We start from the raw sequence: 26,346 nt of genomic DNA on the forward strand, positions 1-26,346 counted from the left end.
GATCGCTCCGACACTGACCACCAGGTGGCACCATTGCTCCAGCCAGCGGCCGAGCGTCGGTGATTGCGGCCACGGCGGGAGTTGGCAGCGGGTCCCGGGAGAGGAGGGACAAAGAGAAAGGGGGTCCCGTGCCAAGACGTCACGTCTTCTCTCCTCCCCAGCCGCATCTCATCCTCCGGTCTCCCCCTCCCCCTACTTCAGTGTCACCTGCGCGCATGCGCTGATCCGACCGGTGCTTTGGGTCCGGACTGGCTGGCCGGGGGCGGGGCCTGGAGAGGACAGGGGTGGGACCCAGGATGCTGATTGACAGCCCGACTTCGTGGCCGGGACAGTCTCCTGCTCCTGATCCGCCAGGAGGGAGAGGGGAGGGGCGGGATTTCCTGCGGGAGGCGCCGAGCCGGCCTCGGAAAGGAGGAGAAAGGGCTTGGGGGGGGGGTGTCCGTGGGAGCCTCCGTCCAGAGTACCGGGGACCGGGCAAGGCCAGCCGGACCCCCGGCGGGGCGGCAGGGAGAGGTGAGCCTGCGACGCCTGAGCCGGGGGGTCAGCACCCCGGGAACGGACGCAAACTAACTTTTCTTGTGCGATCGGCGGGAGCCTCCATCTCCCCGCTCCTTCCGTTTTCCTCGAGCCCCCTTTTCTTCGCACTCTGGCACCTATCCCCGCGACTCCCGGCCCTCCGGGTCCCCGGCGCCGCTTTGTTCCCAGGGTCTGCCCGGGCTGGGCTGGGGGAGTTGCGCGGCGCTGGAGGGGCATTCCGAGGGGCGGGGGAGCCCGCCGACCCCCAGGCACTGCCAGGAGCACCCTCCCCCAGTGCGGGGCTTCGAGGGGGAGTGCCCTCGGGCTTGGGCTTGCGACTTCTGGGGAACGTGGAGCTCCCCGCCTGGGCCCCAGGCCTGCGCGGGTCTCATGCCACAAGACTGGCAACCAGTTAACCGCCACCGAGGAACTGACGTAAGGTTTATCTGTAGTGAAGTCGAGGGTCGGGGCTTCAGGTTCAAGCTTGGGAGGCGGTTGGCTAGCTAGTAGTTACCAACTTTGTCTTGGTTCTCTGCCCAGCTGCTCTCTCACTCCACACAAGCAGCAAGGAAGGCTCAGCAACAGGTGTCCAACCGGTAGATCTCAGAAGATGGGGTGCATAAGCTCCCCAACTCCACTTTCTAAGTGGGGCTGGGGAATCTACTTATTAAAGTGAAACCTAGGTAGGGAGGGTTCTTGGGGAAGATACCTTGGACAGGGAATGACCCCTGCCCATCTGCCTGGGCCACTCTTCCCAGGCCCAACCTCTTGGCCCTTGCCAGTTGTCTGTGGGTGTCAGAGCCTGGGGCTGTGGAGAATGGGCTGCTGGCCCTGCCTACCCCAGTGTGTGGTGCTGCCAAGGCCCCTCCTGCCCAAGGTTGAGGTGCTGCCCAGTGCCCTGGGGCCCAAGCGACTCAGCCTCACCCTCCTAGAATGCCACCTCCCCTCTACAGGCACATACTCCTCTCAAACACAGCAGCTCTCTCCCCTCTCCAAGTGCTCAGACCGTCCATGATACCAAGGTGCTTGGGGTGGTTTGGGGGCTCCCTAAACCTATCTTGCTCATCTTCTGTGTCCTATTTTCTGGCCATGACCCAACCTTTCAACCGAGGCTCTGTATTTTTTCCAGACCTCCAAGACCTGTCCATTGCTGCCGCTCATGCCAGAGGGAATGCTGACTGCTCTCTGGGTGGGCATTGGTGCTTCTGAGCCAACCCAGGAAGATTGGTGGGCCTGGTCCCAGCCCATCCCAGGGCTGTCGGAAGCTGCAGGCTGATCTCCGTCCAGATTTCCACACAACCTCCACCCCCTCAGAGACTGGCTTTTCTGCTTGTGGTGGCAGCTCACAAAATACCTTGAGGGAGTATATCTGTGCCTAGGACTTCGGACGTGCTCCCCCAAGACCAGGACTCCACTAAGGGGCTGAGGCATGGCGCACTGACACTTGATTGGACCAGTTTCTTGCTTCTTGTTAGACTCCTTGGCCCAGAGCCTGGCCCACTAGCCAGGATGGGGCGTGAACAGGACCTGATCCTTGCTGTCAAGAATGGAGATGTGACCTGCGTGCAGAAACTGGTGGCCAAGGTTAAGGCTGCAAAAACAAGTGAGTACTTGGTGGGGTGACCATCCAGCTGAGGCTCTTCTCTGAGTACTGAGGCTATGGAGAGAGGTTCTGGGGGAGGGGGAGGGTCACTTTGATTTGCAGTCTTGAGGAAGAAGGACTATCCCAGGCTGGACAACAAGTGCTTCTGTGTAGAGAGCCAGAGAGGAAGCTAGGTCTCTTCTTGCTCTGTGTCTCTAGGCAAGTCACTTAATATTTCTGAGCCAGATTTCTTGCCTGCAAAGTGACAGAATTGAAGTGTATCCCATTTACACTTTTATTGTCTGTTGTGTGTCAGGTCCTGTTCTAAACTCTGTACCAGAGCAGTGGTTGAAACCACCCAAACTTCCAGCCGTTGAAACTGCCAGTTAGGAGGTAGCTTTTTCAGATGTGTTCCTTGGCATCGTGAGATTCCTGGCTATGGGCTGGGAAAGACTGAGTAGAACACCGTGACCAGACGCAACCTCATATACATACTTTAGTCAGAGCATCTTGGTATTTATGCCTGAACTTAATGAGGGTGTCTGTAAAAGATCTTTTTTAAAAAGAGAGGTGGTTTTTTGTTGGTGTTTGGTTGGTTGGCTTTTGGCCGTGCTAGAGTTGGAACCCAAGGCCTCACATATGCTGTGCAAGTGTTTTATCACTACAGCATATTCCTAGCCCCAAAAGAAAGCGATTTTCAAGAAAAATAAACACTATCTGTCCATTACTAAAGCTCCTTTCTTCCTAGCTTACCTGCTTGTGTCCCTGGGAGTGTGTGGCCTAAAGCTAATTTTCTAGAGGTTTCTACAGCCTAAGGACTCTAGTCATGACAGGACAAAGGGACCTGAATACATGATTGGCTACACCTAAGCCCCATCTCTTAGCTTCCCCCCTTCCCCCAGAGGAGACCTTTGGACTTAAGGGTGAACTCTCCAGGCTATCCCAGGAGACCACAGTGTTCAGAGTGTAGATCAACAGGTGGTCTTTACCACTAGTCTGGGGCCAGAGATTGTGTTCCCTGAGGGGAGGGTCTCCTCTAGAGCACTGGGGTTTTTAACCCCAAGATACGCCTGGGCCCTGTACATAGGAAGGAGTCCCGAGGCTACCTGGAGACATCTTATTATCCCCGCCCACACCTTGGAGTGTGGGGTGCCAAAAAGAAAGACTTTAATGGCTTGTACCCAACTGTACAACAGGGCAGAGACCCATGTGTGAGAGATGGAGGTCCCTGTGCCCTGGGGAAGTGGATGAGGTGGTCCTCCCAACTGTAAGGAAGGTGGTGGGGTGGTCCGCAGGGAGGGCCTGAAGGCCCAAGTGGGAGCTACTCTCCTCCCCCTCACCTCTGTTTCGCTTTTGGCCACCTGCCTGATAGGGCCTTGGTCACACTGCTGCTGGCCCCTCAGCCCTGCTGCCTCAGTGAGGCCCACTGGAGGGCAGTGGGAAGGATCAGAGGCTTGTGGTGGGAACCTCATAGCCAGGCTTGTAGGCTTCAGAAAGGTCTCCTATGTCCAGTGGCAGAAGTCTCTCTAGAGGAAAATGTCCCTTCCCTCAGTCCAAAGTGGGGGATTCCTTTATACAGGGTACAGGTACAGATACAGGGTTACAGGGTTACAGTACCGGTGCAGACCCGGGGTGACAGACCTGGGCCTGCTCATGAAGCCCTGGCACTGTGCCTCCCTTCTTTACCCTGAGAAGCCAGAGACGCTGGTGTCAAAAATGAGGTCACAGGTGACCTTTGTAAACCTGATGAGTTTATGAAATACTGTAACCCCCTTGCTACCCTGTCAGGAATTTCTGTATCCATTATACAGATAAGGAAAGTGACACTCAAAGGTTAGTGACTTGCCCAAGGTCACACAGCCCTTGTAGGTCAGATCAGAGATAAACCTGTGTGCTCTCCTCTGTTCCTATGCTAATCTCCACTGATTTCCATTCATATCAGAATTACCCAGGGATTGTTCTAAAATCATCAGAAAGCTTGGGACTCTGAGGTTGACAAAGTTCTTTAATTGATTCCAGTGCAATTCCCGGAGAAGGGGGGGTGCTGTGCCACACCAAAGGAAACTGCTAAAAGGGTGCTGGAAGTTTCTAGCAGGTGTCTGATGCTCCCTTCCCTCAGCTTCCTCTCTCTGATGTCCAACCTGCATACCTCCCCCTCCCAGGTCTACAGGAGCAGGTGGCTAGGAGCAATGCTGTTGTGCTGGCCTTGACCCTTCCTGCTGCCCCTCCCCACCTCCTTTTTCTGAGGTTCCCTTCCTTGGTCAGAGGAAATGGATGGGCTGGAGTGCCTGGCTGAGCTCATATCCTTTCCTTGGGCCTGAATCGGGGGTGACACTTCCAGCCCCAGGCCAGGCTGGGGAAGAAGGTTGTGCGGAAGCGCCTGGAGCCACTGCCAAGAACCAGGACCCTCCGCCCTCCCAACTGGGTCCTGGGCAGTTACTTTGGACCTCTCCTCCACCACCTTTCCGGCTATTGTTCTGGAAAGAACAGAGCCACCCAGCCTGGCCCTGCCCCTGTTCCTGCGTCCCTCCTGTCACTTTGTCCTGCCCCCCCCAGCACATCCAGCCACCCAGCTGCCTCATCCCAGTCTGTCCAGGCTGGCAGACTAGTGGAAGGGTGGATTGGCTGAAGAACGCTGGCTGTCTTTGGACCTTGTCTTCACTGAGGCTTAAAGAGGCAGCTTGGCCAGCCAAGGTCACACAGCCAGGGAAAGGTAGATCAGCTTTTGAGTCAGGCACTTCCTGCTTCTTGGAGCTCCTGTTCTTTTCCCTATCCCAATGGTTCTGTGTTACAAGGACTTTCCAAGGGGATGAGAAGACTAGGTCTGTGTTTCCTCCCCGCAGCTCCCGCCCATTCCCTCTCCCGCTCCTTCTTAGTATTTACCTTTTTTTGATCTAGAGTTCTTCAGTGTCACCCTATTTCTAGCTGTCCCCTCCCTCCTCTTCCCCTGTCCCCTCCTCTCCCTGCTGGAATGAGGCCCTGCCTTGCCCAGGCTGCTGGGGTATTTGGGGGCCCACCAAGGCCTGGGGGCAGGCCTGGACCAGAATGCTTGGAACCCTGCCCAGTCTTGGCTGAGCCAGGCCCCCTCCTTCCCAGCAGGGTGGGTTCCAGCGGGAGGCAGGGGCTGCCTATGACAAGGCGTCTCCCTTCAACCTCAAGGACAGCTACCACATGGCCTGGCTGCCACTGGGGCCCTCACCTGCATGTATCCTGCCCCAGGCAGGCAGTGCCCACTGCTTCTCAGCCAGAGGCCTAGACAGCTCAGCCAAAGCCTGTAGATTTTGAGTCAGCAGGTGCTCCCCAAGACAGGCAGGGACCCACCAAGATTCAGGGGGTCAATTTAGGTATGGTGCCCCTATTTGCTATAGAATAACATGGTGCCAATAATGGTTAACATGTAAGGAGTGCTAAGTGGTGACTGGTGGTTACTGTCATCTTTCATGTGCTGACCAGGGACAGAGGCTGTTCTCACAAGCCCTGGAGGCAGGTTCTGTGATCTGCCCATTTTACAGTCCCAGAGGTTAAATGACCTGCCCACACTCACAAGGCCTGCACATACAGAACTGGGGTTAGTGTGGGTGTATCTGACACTGTCTTGTCCCCAGGTTCCACTCAGGGATGCTTGGAGCCCAGTCTTGTCAACCCTCCTGCTCTTGAACACTTAGTACCCTTTTCCTTTCTTTCCCTGCCTGTCCCCCTTGACCCAATAGGACAATGTGACTCTCCCTAACCCATTCAGACAGGAATGCCAACCATGCACCCCGTGGGCCTGTCCCATTGAAGGCCTATCATGCCAGTGCCCCTTCCCACCTCCTTTGGCTCTATAAACAAGCTGGGCTGGGGCCCCCAGGGAAGCCAGGGCATTGGTATAGCGGCTTCCTGCACTTGGTGCCCTCAAGCTGCCAGCCTGTGCACCAGGGTGGGAGCAATAAAGCCAGGACCTATAAAAGGCCATGGGGCAGGTGCTCTTCTGCACACCAAGAGGTCAGCTGGGCCTTTGGAGGTGGGTAGAGGGAGTGCCAGGTGAGAGTTTGGACAGGGCAGATGGTACCATGTGTCCTGATGCTTCCTACCCTGACCCCCCCCAGAGCTCCTAGGCTCCACGAAGAGGCTCAATGTCAACTACCAGGATGCTGATGGGTGAGTGTGTGCCGCTGGGGAAGAAAGTAGATGCCTGGGGAAGGGAGGAGGAAAAGGCCCTGGGGCTCAGATTAGGTCCTTGAAGTATGTTTTTAAATTCTAGGTCTTTCCTGTGTAGGTCCAAAGGGAGCAGGTCCTGCCCACCCACCTGCCTATGGAGTTAGCCATGAGTGAGGGGAGGGGCTCCCATGGGTCAGATTCCTCCTGGGCCCTTTTTCTCCCTGGAGGGTAGGAGCCTCCAGGCTCCTGCTCCCACAGCCCCCCTCCTCTGTGCTGGCTGGGGGGTGGGGGAGATGCTAGACAAATGGGCCTCTCAGCCTAGACACTGAGCTCTTTCATGCTGCGTCCCGGCTGCTGTGCGCTCCCACGGCAGGGCTGGCGGGCATAGGGGGGCAAGTAACCCATCACTGCTGGCCCCCAGAATGAGCCTGAGTGTGGAAGACCAAGACTTAGGAGGTGGGAGACCACTCGTTGACACCCCCTATTTTGTGTCTCCCATGCCAGATTCTCAGCTCTCCACCATGCTGCCTTGGGGGGCAGCCTGGAGCTCATAGCCTTGCTACTGGAGGCTCAAGCCACTGTTGACATCAAAGACAGCAATGGTGAGACCCCAATGTACCCCACTATGTGGGGAAGGTCAGGCCCGTCACCCTAGCCCCTGTGACCAGAGCTGGGTCCTGTTAGGACACAGTTGAGATGAAGAGTGCCTCTTCTCTGAGCTTACACATGGCTTTTCTTCTGAGGGAAGTGTGTAGTGTGTAGTTCCGTTATTCAGATGAGGAGGCTCAGAGAGGTTATAGCACTGTCCAGGGTTGCCAGGGCATCCATGGTGGGCACAGTGATAACTGACTGTAGCCCCACAGAGGACCAAACCAGAGAAAGCCATTGTTGGATGGCCGTCTCGCCTCCCAGCCAAGGTGGCTCTGTTCTCTTTGGGTCTCCCCAACCCTAATGCCATCCCAAACCCCTCTCAGAGTTCCTTCTTCCTCCTATCAGGCATGCGTCCATTGCACTATGCAGCCTGGCAGGGCCGGCTGGAGCCTGTGAGACTGTTGCTTCGGGCCTCTGCAGCTGTCAATGCTGCTTCCCTGGATGGGCAGATCCCTTTGCACCTGGCTGCACAGTATGGGCACTATGAGGTGGTAAGTGAGCCTGCCTGTAGGATCATGGCGGGAAAGGAGCTAGGCAGGGACTTATGTCTGACAGACCAGGCCCTCTTACTTGGCTCCCCCCACCACAGTCAGAAATGCTCCTCCAGCACCAATCCAACCCTTGCCTGGTCAACAAAGCGAAGAAGACGCCCCTAGACCTGGCCTGTGAATTTGGGCGGCTCAAGGTGAGGCCTACAGCCCCAGGGTGCTGGGTGCTGGATGTCTATGGGGTCTTAGGAGGAGGATCTAACTGGGTACTGCATACTGTAGGTGGCCCAGTTGCTACTGAACAGCCACTTATGTGTGGCACTGCTGGAGGGAGAGGCAAAGGACCCATGTGACCCCAACTACACCACGCCCTTACACTTGGCTGCCAAGAATGGCCATAGAGAAGTCATCAGGTACCCTAGGGGATCCACCCTTTTCCTTAGTCCCTTCTTGTCAAACCATCAGTTCCTAACCAGTGCCTTCTTGTTGCTATTGTTTGTGTATTTGTTAAGATCTATTTTTATTTTTAATTATGTATGTCTGTGTGGTGGGTATGTGCACATGAGTGCAGTTGACAGTGAGGACCAGAAGAGGGCATAAGATTCTTTGGAGCTTGTGATACAGGTGGATGTGGGTGCTGAGAACTGAACTCCTAAACTCGGGTCCTCTGCAAGAACAGTACACACCTGAGCTCTCTCCATCCCCTGCTGCTGTTTTCAATCTCCCAACCCCCACATCCCCCAGCTTCTCCCCTTTTCAACCACCCCATGACTCCCTCTGCCCACCACAGGCAGCTCTTGAGAGCTGGTATTGAGATCAACCGCCAGACCAAGACAGGAACTGCACTCCACGAGGCTGCACTATATGGCAAGACCGAGGTGGTACGGCTGCTCCTAGAGGTAGGAATGGGCACACAGAGCCCACATTATGTGCTGACACCAGCTAGGGAGGCCATGGTGTTTTGTGGGGGCAGCAAGAAAAGGGCCTCACTTCCTCTAAATGGTGCTGAAGCCTCATGGCTGGAGAACAGACCCAACTGGTTCAGACCCCAAGTCTGCCTTGACCTGATAGTAAGACCTGAATGTGATAGCAGTTCCCTCCTTCTGGGTGGTTGGGAGGAAGAGAGGAGAAATGACTAGCAAAGTGCTCAGGATACCAGTGCTCTTATGATACCATGTACCCCAGGGAGGTGTGGACGTGAACATCCGGAACACATACAACCAGACGGCACTGGATATAGTGAATCAGTTCACCACCTCCCAGGCCAGCCGGGAAATTAAGCAGCTACTTCGTGGTGAGTGGGAGGAGGGGACCCAGCCAGAGACAGGCTGAAGCCTTTATAGTGGGTACCAGGGTGTAGAAGAAGAGCAGGCCAGGAAAATCAGGTTACTTAACTGACACCTGCCCTTCCCTTTCTATTAGAGGCTTCAGGGATCCTGAAGGTCCGAGCACTCAAGGATTTCTGGAACCTCCATGACCCCACTGCTCTCAATATCCGGGCAGGAGATGTCATCACGGTGAGGAGCCCCTGTGGGCATTCCTTTAGGATACCAACAGTTGCTGTGACTTACTTGGGCACCTGCTCTGTTACTAGGCTGAGCTAAATCTGTATATACTTATTTAATTCTTTCCAAATCTAGGGAAGGTAGGTGCCATTATCTTTTTTAAAAAGATGAAAAAGTTGAGACTTAGAAAAATTAAAATGGCTGACCCAAGCTGACAACCAGTAGATTAGAACACAGGCTCCTGCATGTATGACCTGTTGTAAAAGGGGATTGAGCTGACTGCCAGCAGTAGGGGCCAAACTTGGGTTGACAAGAGCATTAGAGGCCAGCTCCATGAGGGAAGAGCTGGACCAGGCCTGCTGGACTATGACTGCAGCGATAGCCACTTGCTTGGTGTAAGGAGTGACTGTCCTTTCCCTCTACAACTTATCACAACAGGTGCTTGAGCAGCACCCTGATGGTCGCTGGAAAGGCCACATCCATGAGAGCCAAAGGGGCACAGACCGTGTGGGCTACTTTCCCCCAGGCATCGTTGAGGTGGTCAGCAAGCGGGTGGGCATTCCCGTGGCCCGTCTCCCCTCTGCACCCACACCCCTGCGACCAGGCTTCTCTCGGACACCACAATCCTCTGCTGATGATCCCCTGCACCCGCTTACCTATGGCCAGCTCCCTCGCATGGGCCTTAACCCAGACAGTCCAGGTACATCCTCCCAGAGGGCAGCACTGGGCACTGAGCACTGGCAAGTTGCCAGTCAGCTGTTAGGAACACCAAGTGAAACTCTGACCCCTGTGCTTCTGCCCCCTGCAGCAGGTGACAGGAATAGCGTGGGGAGCGAGGGCAGTGTGGGCAGCATCCGCAGTGCTGGTAGTGGGCAGAGTTCCGAAGGCACCAATGGCCATGGCACCAGCCTCCTTATTGAAAATGCCCAGGTAGGAGGGAGGGTCCCTGGGGCCTGCCTGGTCAGGGCCTGACCACTTCCAGTTTCCCATATATTTATTTATTTATCTCCTTTATTCCTTTTTAGCCACTGCCCTCTGCCACTGAGGACCAGGTGCTGCCAGGACTGCATGCCCCATCCCTGGCAGGTAGGAAGGGTAAACCGGACTAGTGTTGGCTGGGAAGTGCAGGTGGTGAAGCTAAGGGCTTGCCCCCACCCCTCCCTCACTCCAGTCACCTCTGATGTCATTTCTCTCTTTCCTTGAAGACAACCCGAATCACCGCCCTCTGGCCAGCTACCGCTCTGGGGAGAGCTTCACCCAGGATGTAAGGCCGGAGCAGTTGCTGGAAGGAAAGGTGAGGCCTCCATTGGGAGATAGACTAAGCCTTGGGGAAAAATGGAAGGTTTAGTATGGATTTATATCCACTTCATCTTGGCCTGGGAGAAGTGCAGGCCAATGGGATGGGCCCTTTCTCAGCAGGCTTGGCTCTTGCTCACTTCCCTATCCCATCTCACTCCCTACCCCAGGATGCACAGGCCATTCATAACTGGCTAAGTGAATTCCAGCTGGAAGGCTACACTGCCCACTTCCTGCAGGCTGGCTATGATGTGCCAACCATCAGTCGCATGACACCTGAGGTTGGTACTGCAGCAGGGGAAGTGAGAACCCTGGGGGAAAATGAGGGCCCTGACACCCATGCCCTGTGTGGCAGGATCTGACGGCCATCGGGGTGACCAAGCCTGGACACAGGAAGAAGATCGCCTCGGAGATTGCCCAGCTCAGCATTGCTGAGTGGCTGCCCAACTATATCCCGGTGAGCAGGTGGAAGGCTGGGGGCTTTGGTTCTTACTCAGGACGATGGTTGGGAGGGGGATTCCTTTCTAGCTTGGAGAGAACAGGTCTGAGGATGAAACTCTTCCAGATGGACTTGCTGGAGTGGCTATGTGCGCTGGGGCTGCCACAGTACCACAAGCAGCTGGTGAGCAGTGGCTATGACTCCATGGGGCTGGTGGCTGATCTCACCTGGGAGGAGCTGCAGGAGATAGGCGTCAACAAGCTGGGTGAGGACTGCTCTGAGGCCTCCTGGCTGGGACACCCCTCCTCCCATGCCTCTGGCATCTCCAAGGGAAAATGGGGTCCATCCAAGGTGATGGGGATGACCCTTCCTAGACCCCGATAACCTGGCTGCTTCTGTCCACCTTTCTCAGGCCATCAGAAGAAGCTTATGCTGGGTGTGAAGAGGCTAGCAGAGCTTCGTCGGGGCCTGCTACAGGGAGAGGCCCTAGGTGAAGGCGGGCGTCGGCTGGCCAGGGGTCCAGAGCTGATGGCCATTGAAGGGCTGGAGAATGGGGAAGGTCCGGCCATGGCTGGGCCTCGCCTCCTCACCTTTCAAGGCAGTGAGCTGAGCCCGGAACTGCAGGCAGCTATGGCAGGGGGTGGCCCAGAACCACTACCTCTTCCCCCTGCACGTTCTCCTAGCCAGGAGAGCATTGGAGCACGTTCACGGGGGTCTGGTCACTCACAGGAACAGCCTGTCTCCCAACCAAGTGTTGGAGACCCCAGTGCCCCACAGGAGAGGAACCTTCCAGAGGGTACAGAGCGCCCCCCTAAGCTTTGTTCCCCACTTCCTAGCCAAGGACCTACCCCCTATGTTTTTATGTGCCCACAGAGTTCACCTAGCCCAGCCCCAGGGCCACCTCCTGGTGCACCCCGGGCCTTCTCCTACTTGGCTGGGTCTCCTGTCACTCCTCCAGACCCACCTCGGCCCAAGCGCCGGTCTCACAGCCTGAGCCGCCCTGGCCCTACTGAGGGGGAAGCTGAAGGGGAGGCCGAAGGGCCACTGGGCAGTGCCTTGGGCAGTTATGCCACTCTCACCCGGAGACCAGGACGCAGCACCCTTGCCCGGACCAGTCCTAGCCTGACTCCAGCTCGAGGGACCCCCCGCAGCCAGTCATTTGCCCTCCGCGCCCGTCGTAAAGGCCCTCCACCCCCACCACCCAAGCGTCTCAGTTCAGTCTCTGGCTCCACAGAGCCATCTTCACTAGATGGAAGCCTGGGGCCCAAAGATGGGGCTGCAGGGCCCCGAAGGAGAACACTGAGTGAACCGACTGGCCCCTCAGAGCCCCCTGCCCCTCCTGCCCCAGCTGGCCCTGTGTCGGACACAGAAGAGGAGCCTGGTCCTGAGGGGACACCGCCATCTCGGGGCAGCTCAGGAGAAGGGCTGCCATTCGCAGAGGAAGGGAATCTGACTATCAAGCAGCGGCCTAAGCCAGCTGGCCCCCCACCCCGGGAGACTCCTGTTCCCCCTGGCCTTGACTTCAACCTTACAGAGTCAGATACTGTCAAACGGAGACCCAAATGCAGAGAGAGAGAGCCATTACAGACCGCACTGTTGGCCTTTGGTGTGGTGGGTGACACCCCTAGCCTAGTGGAAACTCCCCTGTCCTCCCAGGCCCCCTGTGAATCTCCCTCCTCAGTTTCCTCCAGCCCTCCACAGCCTGAACCTAGCAGCCTTGCAACTCAAGGAGCTCCAGCCCCTTCTCTCAGTCCCATAATACAGCCCCCTGGCCACCTAGGGCCATGCACTGGGCCAGCTGTGGAAAATTCAACAGGCAGTCGGCTGAATGTGGAGACAGAGCCTCCAGCTGCCCTTGCTGCCCTCCTTAAAGTGCCTGGCACAGGTAGGAAGTGAGGCTTGCAGAGAAGAGTCATTGTGTGTTGGGTTACATCCAGCCAAGTCATAAGCCAACCTTTTTCTCTGCAGGAACAGCCCTCAAGCCTGTTTCTGTGGCCTGCACTCAGCTGGCATTTTCTGGCCCAAAGCTGGCTCCCCGGCTCGGCCCCCGCCCAGTACCCCCTCCAAGGCCTGAGAGCACTGGGCCTGTGGGTCCAGGCCGGGCCCAACAGAGACTGGAACAAACCAGTTCATCCCTGGCAGCTGCACTGAGGGCAGCTGAGAAGAGCATTGGCACTGAGGAGCGAGAGGGGTGAGCTGGGTGCAGAGGGGATGGGAGAGAAGGTAGGCATGGGAACAGCTTCTCCCCTGGGCCCTCAGAACACCAGAGGGAGGGAGACACTGCAGGCAGAGCCTGGGGGGGCCTCTAGTGGGATGTTAGGACCTAGGTTTCAGAGTGACCCAGATCCGGCCTGCAGAGATTCCTGGTGACTGTCACCTACAGGCATGTTAGTTTAGGTAAGAGGCAATATACATTAAGTGTCTGACATGAAACATGGAGTTCCTTCCCCAGGGAAGCAAGCTACAGACTACTCGTCCATCTCATCAAGCTTTCTCTTGCCACAGCCCTCCAGGGACCTCTACCAAGCACATTCTGGATGACATCAGTACCATGTTTGATGCTTTGGCTGACCAGCTGGATGCCATGCTGGACTGAGCAAGACTGGCCTGTGGGCCTCCTACAGTACCCACAGTTGCCTGCCAGCATTCACTGCCAGTGGCCAAGCATGGAAGAGGACCCTGCCAGCCAAGGAACAGGCAGAGGGCTGGTTGGGCTGGAGTACCCTTCCCCAGCAGAGGCTGTCCTGCTGCTCCACGCAATGGCTGTTAGTCCAGAAGGGGGTTGAGAGGACTTGTCAGAACGTGATTGAGGGACTCTGCTGCATGTGGTAGCAAAGCCCCTCCCATGTACAATCGGACTATACAACTTTGACCCCTGAACAGGAACCCTGGTAAGAGCTCTCTCCTCTAGGAGGAGGTGGCAACAGGCTTTTGGGGTGCTTCCTCTGCACCTCCCTGCCCATGTCTAAAGTCCCTGTCCCAAGGAAATGCCTCCGGCCACTTGCTGTATTGCCTTAGGGCTCCATTAGGCTAGGTGAGGTAAGGCACCTGGCTGGTCCCCTCTGGAAGTGTACATACGAGATGTAAATACAGAGCAGGGGTATACTCTCCTGGCAGTGGCTATGGTCCAGTCATCTCCTGCCATCCCACACTGGGAGGCAGTGCTGGTGGGGGTCAGAGGCAATGAGATTAACAGATCCCCAATGTCCAAACTTTTACAACTGTACATAATATTTTTTAAGCAGAGAGAAATGCATATATTTTAAATGGAATTTATTCTATTAACTGCCTGAGAGGATGCCGTGGGGTAGGCCTTTGTATTGCCTGCCCACCTCCAGTTGGAGACCTGACCCAGCTGGCCCAGGCCCAGGCTCTGTAACTATTAATCTCTTCCCTCAACTAACACCAATGAAAGTGTCATTCCACATGATTGGGCTGTGTTTGGATCTGTGCAGGAGTCTCCCTTCACCCAGACCTGAGGGCACACACCAATGTGGAGGAATGAAGGCTTAGGCCCCGCTCCCTGCTTTCAAGGATCCCCTCAGTGCTGCAGCCTGGAGACAGGACCCTTCATGACTGCTTTATGGATCAGCTACAGGTTTTTTCATAAGCAATTTACAATTTTAATATAAACCCGTTGACATTCATTCCCAAAAGGCTCATTTCCAGTAAAAAAACAAAACATAACAGTAAAAACTTGTAGAACGAGGGCAGGGGTCATAGGGAGCCTGAGCTGTGTCCCCTATGGCTGACTCATGGCCAGCTGGTGCAGGCACAGGAAAGGGCTCCAGGGTGAGGTGGGCCCTTTTCCATCTTCAGGCCCACCTATGAGAGTAACCCAGATTAAGGGGAGGTCCTCAGGGCCACACCCAAGCCCTTGCCCCAGGACGATGGGATGGGGGTGGCAGGTAGGACACTATCTTCCACACTGCTTCTCTAACAAAGGCTGAGGCTCACCCCTCACTCAGGCTGCTGTAGACACAAAAGCAGAGGGCACCAAGTGAGGGGACCCTGATGACAGGCAATTCACGGGGAAGGGGCTATGGGCCCCTCTACCAAGCGCCCAAGGTCATACATTCAAGAGTGCCCCCGGTAGGGCCAGGGAAGAACCTGGGCAGTCCTGTCAAACCAAGGTCATGGGTCCTCAGCTTCTCCATGGTAAGCTCCAGAGTAAGGAGACAGCAGGGTCTCCAACGCCAAGGGGCACAAAGACAAACCCTGAAACATCCATGATACCAACTCCCCAGGATCAGGAAAACATCTGGCTTTAGCCCCAGGAACCAGGGCGTGTATGGCCACCATGACCAATGGCTCAGAAGGGAGAGTTCATGCCCAGCTTAGTTTCAAACTGCAGCTTCTGTCGTTTCTGGTACCGGACACGGACCCTGGTGAAACAGATTAAGACAGACTGATAGCTGGGCCTAGTGGCCCAGGCCTATAATTCTAGCTATTTGGAGGCTGAGGCAGAAGAATCACAAGATCAAAACCTATCTGAACTACTTAGTGAGACCTGTCTCAAAAAATGAAAAAGAGGGCTAGAGATATAGCCCGTTAGTATATTGGAGGTTGTCCTAGGTTCAATATCTAGTACCAGGAATTAAAAGACAAACAGATTGGGACAGACCTTCAGACCAAGGGACTGCGTAGGATACCAACAAAAGAGGTGGCAGGTTCAAGGAACACTCAAGAGTCCCACTGGAGGGGCCCACTAAAGCTCACCGAATCTCATGAAGCTTTACAATCTCATTGGTGACCACCACAAGGACCAGGGACAGGCAGCCCAGGAGCCATGTCAGCAGGGGCACATCCTCTAGGCCAAAGTGGACATGCGTGTCCCTATGTGTCCACAGCTGCAGGTCTACAACTGTCTGGATCACCTGACCCAGGAGTCTGTTGGGGGAGGGAATAGCCCTGTGTGAAGCCCAAGTCATGTTGCTTCCTTCTTTGCTTTCCCAGCACAATTAGCTCAAGGAGGGCAACCAGACTTTGTCTTCCTCCCACCTGCAATCCCAGGCCTATCCCACAGCACCCTGCATTAAGCACTACTCACACCACAGGCACAGTCACGGCCCACCAGAGGTTTGTCAAAGGGCTCTTTCTCCACAGAGGCTTAGTGCGATGTACGTGAGTGATGGAGATAAAGACTAGAAAAGAAATCAGCCAATGGGGTGTCAGGCTTCCACTGGCCCAAGATCTTGCCTCCAACATTGGGGTGTTCCTGACAGTGTTCAGCAACCCCTCCAAAGCAGAGCCCTCACCAGTGTGCAGAACAATCAGAGCAGCTGTGAGCTTCTGAGCTGACAGCAACCCATTGGCGAAGTCCTCAAACCAGGCGGGAGCCCTGTCATCATTGCTGCCAAAGGAAGACAGAGATTTAGCCTCCTGAGGGCCCACAGGGAAATGGCTGGGGCAGTGAGGGACCCACCTGCAAAGCATGATGGAGGAGCAGTTGGTGAGGTTGCGGGCCCGGGCACTGTCACAGAAGCTCTGCAGTGTGAAGCCAAAGCAGATGAGGCACGAGCTGATGGTGAGGCTGAACTTGAGCAAGAAGCAGAACAGGAAGTAGTGCTGGGTCTGTGGCATAAAGGAGGGTGGTCATTTCCCAGGGTGGGCAGCCTCCCTGTGGGCTGCATGGCAGACCTGGCACCTGGTCAACTTTTTCACATGTTCAGCAGGCTCTCAGCAAATGGTCAAGCCTGGAGGGATAAGGACCAGGGACCATACTCCCAGCACAAATCTTTCTCAGGATTGGCTACCACCTCTACTAGCCAAGTGCCAGCTCTCCAGGTCCCCAACCTCTGCAGAGTCTTCCAGGTTAGGCCACTCCCAGCCCCAGCCTTCAGCCTCTCTGAGAAGCTCTGGTAACCTAGGTCTGCCTTGCTTACCTTCTTAGGAATGGACTGAAGGTTTTTGCCTGTTGCCATAGACATGATAGAGCTATGGGGTGGTTTACCCAGCAGAGAGATGCTGAAAAGCAAGTGTGGATAAAGGGATAGTGACTACCACCCCGTCCCTCAACTCTCAAAGAGAAAACATACAGGGAATCTTGGGAATGAGATCAAGTCTGCTAAGGAAGTAGAATCAGAAAAGGGGGTCTTGTCTCAGAGCCTTCTTGTACTAAAGGTGAGCTCTGAGCCATCCTGGTAGAATGCTGGGCCCCTTGGGATGCCCACTGACATGCTCGCCCCACCTGCCTGGGCACAGAGGAGCTTTAAACAGTCTCTCACCTGAGCAGAGGATAACAAAAGCAGGATAGCCATAAGATGTCTGTGGTACTCAGGAGTGGTGGCAGCTGGACCAGACAGGAAAGGAACTATACCAGGAGAGAAAAGAGGTGCCAGCAAGTTAGTATGACCCTAGATGCCAGGGCTGCCTTGCCCTTGCCCTGACAGACTCATCCTGACTGAGAAGAGAACACTTCTACCAATGGGGTCATCTCCAAAGTCCAGGTGTTTCACAGAGGCTCTTGGATATGCTGCACCCACCTCTTCAGATTCTTAAGGAAGGAGTAGGTAAAGGAGGGCAATGCCTGGGTAGGCCCCGGCTTACCTGGATGACCACAAGGGTCAGCTGGCACTGCAGCAGGAAGAGGAAGCACTTACGGATGCCATAGGTGGCGTGCCGAGCCTAGGGACGAACAGGGACAGATTATGGCCCAAGCCTGCATGACCTCTCTCAGGTGTATAACCAACAAGAGCTAAGAACCAGATGCCAGTGATGCTCCCAGTGATACTCCTATGAGGAAGGAGCAGAGGAAGGAGCAGTTAACTGCCATGGGGAGCTTCACTTGTTCTTCCCGGTTGGAAGGCAGGAAGCTTGAGGTCCGGTGGGCCCAGAAGCATACTATGATGAAGTTCCACCTTTAAGGCTGCCCAGGAGGGCCTGTACCCTCCCCCAACTACCTGTCTGAGTCCCACCTGCTCAATGAGCCGGATGATGCTAATGGTCTCCTCCTGGCGAAAGGTCAGGGAGCAAGGTAGGCTGTTGAGTTGCCCTGACAACTGCAGGGGAGAAAGGCCATCCGAGGCCTGGGCCATGGTAGTGCTGGTGGCATAGCCAAAAGTCTCCCAGGAGCAGCGGGATGGGTACAGGGGATCCAAAGCAATGCTGCTCAATGAAAGGAAAGTCCACCATGAACTGAACTCTGCAAAAACTGTGTACCACAGGACTGAGCATCCTATCCCCTCTTCTCCCACCATACACAGGTGCCTGGGTCCCAGCCAAGGTAAGTCCCTAGCTACATGCAGGCTCGCCCATCTGAGGTCTGAGAGGCAGAGGTGGACCCTCAGCCCCAGCATCTCACCCTGACCTGACATCACTCTGGAGGAAGAGGCAGCTGTTCCGCAGGTTGGCAGAGCTGCCCAGGCAGCAGGTCACCTCCCCGTACTCCTGCATGATCTTTATCATCTCACACATAGCTGCAGGCAGGCAAGAGTCACAAGAGTCAGGAGGTACAATCCTGGACAGGTGCTAGCAGAAACCCTCAGCCAGAAGAACAGGAAACAAATGGGAGCTGGCCCCTTTTTTGGAGCAACACCACCCAGCAACACAATTACATGAACACTCACTTCTAACTCCCTGGAATGGACATGCCCACAGCATTATTCCACTGGATTCCCCAGCCAGTCCTAGCCCAGGTTTTCCCACTTTCTCCTTAGGAAAGTCTTCCCCTCCGAGCTACATGATACCCAACCCTGACAGAGCTCAGGAGGAGACATAATACTCACTCTCAGGGGTACAGTCCGTGAAGAGGGGCACCAACAGGGGCACATTGTCAATGTTCTGCAGATGGGGCCGCACCTGATGGATGCCCCGGGGCAGCTTGGCCTGGAGGAAGCAGAGATGCCAGTGGCTTCAGGATGGGGAGAATCACTGCACGTGCCAACCGCCCACCCCGCCCTTCTCTTCTTGGACCATCTTTGTGGCCACTTCATGGGCACAGGACACAGATTGCATTGTCATACCCGGTTACAGTCCTCCAGGAAGCTGGGGATGTCACTATCTGTAGGCTGGAAGCTGATGAGGTCCGAGTGACCCTCCTCCTCCAAGAGAAGTAGTCCTTCCGCATCATCTCGGGACACTGTGAGGACAAACACCTGTCCTTACCTTGGACCAGCCTTTTGGGAGGCTTTTCCTTGCCCTGCAGATGGCACACAGCTTCCTGCATCCTTTCTTCCTCTGCCTACTGTTGCTGCCCACAGGGACATTCAGGCTATTTCCAAGGGAGTGTGCTTATAGGAGGATCTATGGAAGTTTCTCCTAACTGAACTTTCCAAGGGGAACTTTCCACACTCACCCCTTCCCTGCCACAAGCCTTTGCCCTCACCCTGATTCAGGTCATCATGGAGGGAGCCTGCATGGCTAGGGCTGGAGGGAGGTATCTCAGAGCCAGGTATGTCACCATTGGGTGTGAGGGAAATGTGACAGTTCCAACCTGTCTCCAGACCCATCTTTTCTGCAAATACCTGTAAAAAGCATATGACAATGAACACAAAGGCCCAAAAGGACCAGTGGGGACAGAAGGGGAAGGCTTTCCCTACCTTGCTTTTGAGCTCATCCTCCAAAGAGAAGTAGACAAAGCGGATACAGGCATTGACCAGCCCATCAATGAGGCGTACGATGTCCAGCCGGGCCTGGTACTGGGAGGACACCATGCCCATGAAGATCTGACCACTCAGGGCCTGCATGCAGTCTTCCTTCTCCAGCACCTCCCCGATCCCTTCTTCAGGCAGGCACAAGACACAAAGCCCAGCCGGCATGTGGCAAGACAACCAGGACACAGCCCAGTTAGGACACAGAGGCAGATTCCAGGAGGAGCCCAGGGCCACACACATAGAGGCCATACCCAAATCAATGAGCATATGGGCCCCAGGGGAACACATACACACACACAGAGCCACACAGACATATACAGAGCCAAGAAACATTAAGGAGCCAACAGACACAAGAGAAAAGACAATGAAAAGTACTCATCAGTCAGGTGACCACCTTGGGGAGCCATGTAGGGCATGGCTTAGCTCCTGCCTGGCCCTGTTCCAGGTAGGTGCTGGTCCCACCCTCAGCAACCACTTCAGTACACGGTATCCTGAGCTTCTAAGATACCACCAAATATGTGTGCTTGGGGACGGAAGGCAGATGCTAAGTTCCTCAGTTCCCAGAGTTTGGGCTTGGGCTTCTATCTAATTTTAATAAGGTAATGCTTTATAAATGCACTGTTTTATAACTTCCTAAGAAAGCATTTTTATATTCATTAACCCTCTTAAATACCTCAAGAAACCTGTGAGTAGGGTACAGAAGGCACCTGTTTTTAGATAAGAAAACTGAAGGATTTCCTACATCAGCTAGTGAGTGCCACACTGCCATCTCTGTGTGGTACCCATTTTCTGCCACACACAAAGCCATGGCCCATTGAAACCTTCCAGCTCCTGGGCTTCCCAGCCTCAGGAACCCCAGTACCATTCCTACTGAAATGGAAGTGTGTGATACCGTCAGAACTCCAGCTGCTACAGCGGATGTTTGGCTTGATGGGAACAGTGCTGGGCAGCTCACACATGGTGAAGATGCTGTTCTGGCCCGGTACCTGCACCAGCTCAATGCACTTGCCATTAAGCTGAGAGGACAGGGAGCAGTTCATGGGCTTGTAGGCAAAGGCAGAGCAATAGCCAGACAGGCAGGCTCTCTGGTAGAAATCCAGTACTTTCTTTCTGCCAGAGGAGTAGAGAAGAAGTAAGATGACTGATCTTGAGATGCCCACAACCATGAGACAGGCAGGCAAACCAGCAAAGTTCCCCACTCACCTGTCAGAACCTGAAAGAGGGTAGATGTCAGCACCATCCCAGAAGTCTGTGCAGGCCTCCAAGACCACATCAGCAGTGCCATGGGACAGCATCTGCTCTGTGCCTAGGGTAGGAAAATAAGCCATACCATGAGGCCCCAAACTAGCCTCTGCCCTTCTTCTAATCTAGCAGGTGACACACTGCAGTCCTTAAAGAGGTACAAAGGCATTCCTGATAGGGAAAGACTCCCTTCAGGGCTCCCAATCAGTAAGCCGACATGGAACACTGCTGACTAGTCCTGTAGGCACTACACTTCCTGTTTGAAGAATCCCATTCTCTGTGACTCTTGTCCTCAAGACCAGTCTCTGCCACACTGGGGGACTTGGAGAGCTGTCTGGTGCTTATCTGATTTATTCTCCCCAGAATAGATGGGATGGGGTATATCCCCCCACCTGAAAAGTTCTAGAAGTTTTGGCTAGATACCAGCTGAGCTGGCATGAGGCTCACTGGTGGCAGTGTCCTTGATGAAGAGGCTGATCATGTGGCTGAGTGGGGGGCGCCGCTTGGTCACACAGGAGGGACGCCCTAGCGAAGTCTCCTTCACAGTTTCAGCGCTGGGAAGGCGGTAGAGTACCAGGTGGTTCTCTTGCTTGAAGAGTTCCTTGGCCCCTGGAGTGAAGCCTATGGACAAAGACAGGACTTGGGGCCTAAGAGTGGGGACAAGGCTCCACCAGCTTCTTTACATTCTAACAGGTAGAAAGATGGACTGTAGTTGTCTTGACCAGCTCCTGCCACTTTTGTGTTCCAACAATTACTCATCTTTCCAGATTAGAAAGCTCTGCCACTCCTTCAGTGTCTATTAAAAGGAAATAGAAGCTTAAAGAGTTCATGACAAAGGAATGTTATGCCAGGGACAGATCTACTTGGAGTCAGTGCCCAGCCTGTCCTGAGAGGCTAGCAGTCACTCAGACAGCTCCATCCCACTTCCACCACCACAATGCCATACCAATAAGACGAGCCAGCTCACAAAGGCCCCAGGGCACGTGCACAGGCAGCACAGCACTGTGGCTCTCCTGCAGGGCAATGTTGCACAGGTGGTCAGAAAAGCGGCACAGGCGCTCAGTGACGCTGGCATTGCACAGGTTCAGCAGCACATTGAGGCCCAGTGGCTTGAGGGAGGTAAGGTGCAACTGCCAGTTGGAGTCATCAAACTGGATGCACGAGGGGTTCTGCTGGTCCTGGGACAGGCTCAGCATCTCCAAGTGGTAGTCACATACAAAGTCCTCAGTCTCATAGAGATCATCCTCTGTCCCAGGCTGGACCTGGAGGAAATGGGAGAAGAGGAGCCCTAGGCTGGGAGGAGGTCAGGTCAGGCTCTGATTCCCAGATAGGCCCCAAACTGGTCCCACAAGAAAGTTCATCTTGGGGAAGATGAAAAAAGAAAGCCCATCTTCCCAGGAGGGTGACCATGCTCATATCCTCTTATCCCTACTGAGAGCCTCTCCCTGTCCTCCTGTCTGCCTTTAGGATCTGTACCCACTGATTTTGATCCTTTTGGCTAGGATCAAAAATGGGACCTACACCTGGGCAGAAGGATTATAAGAGCCAGAGGTGTTAGATGAATACAAGGAAACTGTGTTGTCTGGACACCACAGGGCAGTTGCACATATGAACCCGCAGTGCTAGTGACAGCATGCCCAAGACCTGTGTCCAAGTCAGACAAAAACTCAGCATGGATGGGGGAAGTAAGAAAGAAGCCCCAGCCCTCGCTGAGGATCCACTGGCAATTGATAGCCACTGTGTCACCTGGTAGGTTGACCAGACTCCAGGAGATAGACTCACACCCAGGAGCATTTGGAAATAGGGATTCAACTTAGTAGGCTTTTTTTCTTTTTTTCTTTTTTTTTTTTGTCTTTTTGAGACAGGGTCTCTCTGTAGCCCCAGATGTCCTGGAACTATGTAGACCAGGCTGGCCTTGAACTCACAGAGATCTGCCTGCCTCTGCCTCCTGAGTGCTGGGATTAAAGGCATGCGCCACCACGCCTGGTGGCCTTTTTTCTTAAAAAAAAAAAAAAAAAAAAAAAAGACAAACAGAGCCAAGCATGGTGATGTATGCCTTGAATCTCAGCACTTGGGAGGCAGAGGCAGGCAGATCTCTGGTCTACATAGCAAGTTCCAGGCCAGGGAGACCCTGTCTCAAAAAAAAAAAGACAAATGATAATAGAGGACATGAGGTTAGGGGTATAGTAAGGTGAGGGTGGAGAAGGGGGAGGGGGTCTAAATATGATCAAAATATATTTTATGAAATTCTCAAATTAATAAAAAATATTTTTAAATAGGACCTATATGGCTGACACTGACAGTACCAATTTTGGGGTGGACCGGCAGGAAGGAAACAATGAGTCTTAATTCAGCCAGGGGAAAGTAGGTGCCTGGGAGCCTTGGCTTGGTGTGCTTAGAAGATTCTGATTATGAGGCTGCTAACTTGGGGAGAACTGAACTAGGACAAGGCACCATCATACAAAAGGCTCAGGTCAGATCTCAGAAGGCTGTCCTGCTGACCCAGGCTTGGAAGCTCTAGGAAGAGAGGCTGTATCTGATTCCTGTACTCTTCCAAATCTCACTGGTTCAAACTGAGCTGTGTCCCTTTGTCAATGCGGGCAGGATGGCCTGAGATACACAAGGTGGCTTCTCCACTCTGTCTCCCTCCTCTCACCTTGCTAGGTTCTTCCTCGCCGCCCTCGGTGTCTCTGCTGAAGCTCACATTGGATCCGGACGGGTGTTTGCTGCGGCCATGCACTTTGTGATGAGAGTAGGGCTCAGAGGGCTTGGGACCATCACCAGGCCAGTCACCATGCTCCTGCTCGTTGGAAAGGTGCAGGGTATTGTTCAGGGAGCCAGGAAGGAGGGCATCTCGTTCATGGGGCTGAGAAGAACAGGAGCATAGGTCTAGGACCAAAGTCCCATGGCTCCAGAGGACCAGGAGGGCGGGGCAGTTCTGGGCCCCCTACTGCTTTGTCCTTTCCCTCAAATACTCAGAAAAAGCTCCCAGAATGTCTAAGCCCTTTTTTCCCTCCTGAGTCTAGCCCTCCCAAGGCCATAGGTCAGTCTCTGAGGCTAAGCAGCCAAACCTAATTCCATGGAAGCTGGCCATACCTCTTCCTCTACCTCAGGATGGCAGAAAGATCGGGTGGACAGGTCATCTGTGAGGTCCTCATGGCTGCTGTGAGGGGGTTCCACCTTCCCGCTGAAAAAGAGCACAGTCTCTGGGCTGGGATTTGGCCATGATAGGATTCCCTGCTTGTCTACACAGCACAGCACCTTTTGGGAAGGAAGGATTAGAAAAAAGACTTAGCATTGACCTAACTGCCCAGTGGCCACATAAGTAACAGATGAGCAGTCCAGACCCAGCCAGATAGTACGACAGGTGCCTCCTCCCTGGTGGGCCTCCTCACCGTGACAGAGCCCAAGCTGTGCAGCAGACTGGCACTGTGGCTCAGCGTTGGCGATGTCCCTTGGATCACCCTCAGGAAGTGACCCCAAATGCAGCGTAGCATTTCCTGGTGGGAGACAGTCTGTGAGGCCATTTGAGGGTCAGACTTATTTCCTTCAAGATAGCCTCTAGGGCCCAAATCAAGAAAAATCCAAGAGAGTCCAGGAGATTGGGGTTCTAGGACAAGGTATTGTTATAGGCTCAGACCTGGGTCACACCTACATGCAACACAGACTGGGGGAAAGCAGTGCTCCAAGAGCTTAGCTGGAGGTTCAAGGCTCTAACAGGGTTCCAAGAAAGAGCCCAAGGGCACAGGGTTCTGTGAGTGCAGGGGCCTGGAGCAAAATTCCTCTCAGCAGTGTACCTGAGAGGAGACGGCTTCAGTGTAGCTGCTGAGAGTATCCTCTGAGAACTTGGCTAGCTGTACAGAGAGGAGGTGAGCTTCAGTGAGGAAAAAGCTGCCTTCACACAGATCACCTTACCAACTGAATGCAGTGTTGCACCAGTGAGGCTCATAACCTCATCAGGCAATCCCAACTCCCCATTGATGGTATGCAGAGGAGACACTCACCCATACCTGGGCCTGGCGTGGAGGCTACCTGGTGTCAGAAAGAGCCTGAGCCCCTAGAGATCTGCCCAGGGCTTGTAATATGCTGACCCGACTGGGATCACATCTGTCCCACTTCCTGGCACAACCAATTCCCTCTTTTTGTTCTTGCCGCTGTCTTCTAGATGCTTTGGAACAACCTACCAGGGAGCTGGGTGAGGCCTTGCTCATCTGGGCCAGGACACGAGCTTCTCCACAGGCGGTAGCCAAGACCCAGAGGACTGGGAAGAGCAGGGGGAGGATGGGTAGCATGCCATTCACCTGAGAAAGAGCAAACCACAAGCCAGGTTCCTAAAGAGCCTGCTGGCTTGGGAGGAAGGGGAGGGATGCCCTGCCACATAGCCATCCCTTAGGTAGAAAGGGACAGTTATCTAGGGAGCAGGAAGGAAAGGAGACTAAGGGTTGTAAGCTAAATCCTGAGTAAGCTCTGGGCTGCAGAGAGGGAGAGACCAGACAGGAAAGCACACCACGAAGAAATGCCATTCTTGCCTGGAGCTGGAGAAGGGTATACTGCCAGGAAGTGACCCCAGGTGCGTTGAATATGAAGCGCAGGGCATTGGTGACGAGAAAGCCAGCCTGTGGGAAGAGGATGGACACAGCATTAATGCCCTCCCCTAGGGAGGAACTGACCTATAGGCCCCTTCCTTTGCCATTCACACCACAGGCTCACTCTGACCCCTCTACATGCACTGTCACCTGTGTTGGGCCCTGAGGCTCACCCATGTGTGTCCCTCTCCCCTACCCCAAAGCCTCTCACGCACCAGGACCACTGGCACAGCATAGTGAAGCATCACTGACTGTACTGTGAACCTCTCATTGTCCAGAGCAGTGACTGGGCGGGACAGGGCTGTGTCCAGGCACCATCTGCAAAAAGACAATCTTCAGTCTCTCCTGGGAAAAGAGGCCAGAAGCCTGTACCTTGAAAGGAATTTGGGCCTCTCTCCTGGACAGAGCCTCACCAAACATCAAGTCCTATAAGCCCCTAGTTCACCCTGGCCCTGGCCACATGGTACACTGGGGAAGGGGACTATGGCAACCTCCTTTAGGTGTTCCCTCAGTCTAAGAATGCTCACGAGAGCTTGAGGTAAGAAGCTGGGGCAATGCCTATCATCAGCAGGGCCTGGGGTGGATGAGGCTCCTTCCTTGTCACAGGAAGCATTGAGGGAGAAGACAACAGGGCAGGAAGATGTGGGTGACACTGCTACCTGATGTTGTCAATCACAGGAGTCTCAAGGACACGGAAGAGCCGATGTTGCTGAGGGTTCTGTGGCCCTTTCTTCACTTCCCCCCGGGGTGAAGGTGGTGGAGAGAAGGGGGGAAACAAGTCTCCAGGCTCTAAGACAATGTGCTCGTCATCCTGCCGGCAGTGATGGGGCAAAAGGGCTCCATCAGAGTCTTTGGGGGGGCTGTTTTTGTTTTGTTTGTTTTTTGGGGGGGGTTTATTTTGGTCGTTTTGAGACAGGGTTTCCCTGTGGCCCCAGCTGGCCTGGAACTCACTATGTAGACCAGGCTGGCCTTGAACTCACAGAGATTCGCCTGTCTCTGCCTCCCGAGTGCTGGGATTAAAGGCATGCGCCACCACGCATGGCTTTCTTTTGCTCTTTTTGAGAAAGGGTCTCCCTGTAGCCCCGGATGGCCTGGAGCTCACTACGTAGACCATAGACCACGTTATCCTTGAACTCCCAGATATCCACTTGCCTCTGCCTCTCAAGTGCTGGGATTAAAGGTGTGTGCCCCCAACACCAGGAGGGTTTTGGTTTTTTATGATAATCTTACTACATAATCCACACTGGCCTCAAACTCTCAATCCTCCTGCCTCAGCCTCCCCAGCACTACAATTACAGACGTGTACT

General features: G+C 54.4%; 3 protein-coding genes across 14 annotated transcripts in view; 2 read left to right on the forward strand and 1 right to left on the reverse strand.

Annotated features, from left to right (window-relative positions):
- Window positions 1–296: 296 nt before the first annotated feature.
- Window positions 297–932, forward strand: LOC103732789. The gene has a single exon (XM_008831503.1). It carries the CDS (start codon window positions 297–299, stop codon window positions 930–932), a length of 636 nt encoding a protein of 211 aa, XP_008829725.1.
- On the forward strand, window positions 391–14,047 carry Caskin2 (CASK interacting protein 2). 2 transcript variants are annotated; one of them, XM_008831409.2, is made up of 20 exons: window positions 391–513; window positions 1,646–2,119; window positions 6,187–6,238; window positions 6,743–6,840; window positions 7,235–7,380; window positions 7,479–7,574; window positions 7,660–7,790; window positions 8,168–8,276; window positions 8,563–8,671; window positions 8,800–8,894; window positions 9,321–9,582; window positions 9,691–9,812; window positions 9,908–9,968; window positions 10,088–10,176; window positions 10,349–10,459; window positions 10,534–10,635; window positions 10,744–10,882; window positions 11,030–12,502; window positions 12,586–12,808; window positions 13,123–14,047. In XM_008831409.2, the coding sequence occupies exons 2-20, from the start codon at window positions 2,026–2,028 to the stop codon at window positions 13,211–13,213; spliced, it is 3,603 nt and encodes a 1,200-aa protein (XP_008829631.1). In that variant the 5' UTR covers window positions 391–513; window positions 1,646–2,025; the 3' UTR covers window positions 13,214–14,047. The 2 variants fall into 2 exon arrangements, with proteins under 2 accessions (XP_008829631.1, XP_008829633.1); XM_008831411.2 differs by lacking the exon at window positions 391–513 and adding an exon at window positions 1,449–1,538.
- Tmem94 (transmembrane protein 94) overlaps window positions 13,876–26,346 on the reverse strand; it is a 42,576-nt gene continuing 30,105 nt past the window's right edge. For 4 of the 11 annotated variants that reach the window (XM_029562691.1, XM_029562695.1, XM_029562692.1 and 1 more), the window contains 26 exons: window positions 25,699–25,850; window positions 25,255–25,357; window positions 24,983–25,069; window positions 24,638–24,754; window positions 24,251–24,307; window positions 23,849–23,953; window positions 23,550–23,714; window positions 23,110–23,319; window positions 21,400–21,715; window positions 20,877–21,074; window positions 20,415–20,517; window positions 20,104–20,321; window positions 19,158–19,339; window positions 18,944–19,082; window positions 18,582–18,697; window positions 18,345–18,444; window positions 17,921–18,035; window positions 17,535–17,724; window positions 17,167–17,244; window positions 16,845–16,930; window positions 16,503–16,584; window positions 16,043–16,191; window positions 15,876–15,970; window positions 15,668–15,761; window positions 15,337–15,507; window positions 13,876–15,002 (listed from right to left, as the gene is read on the reverse strand). In XM_029562691.1, coding sequence (XP_029418551.1) covers window positions 14,930–15,002; window positions 15,337–15,507; window positions 15,668–15,761; window positions 15,876–15,970; window positions 16,043–16,191; window positions 16,503–16,584; window positions 16,845–16,930; window positions 17,167–17,244; window positions 17,535–17,724; window positions 17,921–18,035; window positions 18,345–18,444; window positions 18,582–18,697; window positions 18,944–19,082; window positions 19,158–19,339; window positions 20,104–20,321; window positions 20,415–20,517; window positions 20,877–21,074; window positions 21,400–21,715; window positions 23,110–23,319; window positions 23,550–23,714; window positions 23,849–23,953; window positions 24,251–24,307; window positions 24,638–24,754; window positions 24,983–25,069; window positions 25,255–25,357; window positions 25,699–25,850 — 3,501 coding nt within the window. In that variant the 3' untranslated portion in view covers window positions 13,876–14,929. The remainder of the gene's footprint in view (window positions 15,003–15,336; window positions 15,508–15,667; window positions 15,762–15,875; window positions 15,971–16,042; window positions 16,192–16,502; window positions 16,585–16,844; window positions 16,931–17,166; window positions 17,245–17,534; window positions 17,725–17,920; window positions 18,036–18,344; window positions 18,445–18,581; window positions 18,698–18,943; window positions 19,083–19,157; window positions 19,340–20,103; window positions 20,322–20,414; window positions 20,518–20,876; window positions 21,075–21,399; window positions 21,716–23,109; window positions 23,320–23,549; window positions 23,715–23,848; window positions 23,954–24,250; window positions 24,308–24,637; window positions 24,755–24,982; window positions 25,070–25,254; window positions 25,358–25,698; window positions 25,851–26,346) is intronic. The other 7 variants (XM_017797709.2, XM_008831405.3, XM_029562694.1 and 4 more) reach the window with 6 other exon arrangements.

Source organism: Nannospalax galili, unplaced genomic scaffold (assembly GCF_000622305.1).
Source record: "Nannospalax galili isolate Female #2095 unplaced genomic scaffold, S.galili_v1.0 scaffold634, whole genome shotgun sequence".
Lineage (NCBI taxonomy): Eukaryota > Metazoa > Chordata > Mammalia > Rodentia > Spalacidae > Nannospalax > Nannospalax galili.

Excerpts from the sequence above, each read along its gene's own strand:
- LOC103732789 (XM_008831503.1), top strand. The coding sequence starts at position 297 with ATGCTGATTGACAGCCCGACTTCGTGGCCGGGACAGTCTCCTGCTCCT.
- Caskin2 (XM_008831409.2), top strand. The coding sequence starts at position 2,026 with ATGGGGCGTGAACAGGACCTGATCCTTGCTGTCAAGAATGGAGATGTG. Across the intron at positions 6,239-6,742 it reads AACTACCAGGATGCTGATGG|ATTCTCAGCTCTCCACCATG; the intron begins GTGAGTGTGTGC and ends CTCCCATGCCAG. Across the intron at positions 9,969-10,087 it reads GCATGCCCCATCCCTGGCAG|ACAACCCGAATCACCGCCCT; the intron begins GTAGGAAGGGTA and ends CTTTCCTTGAAG.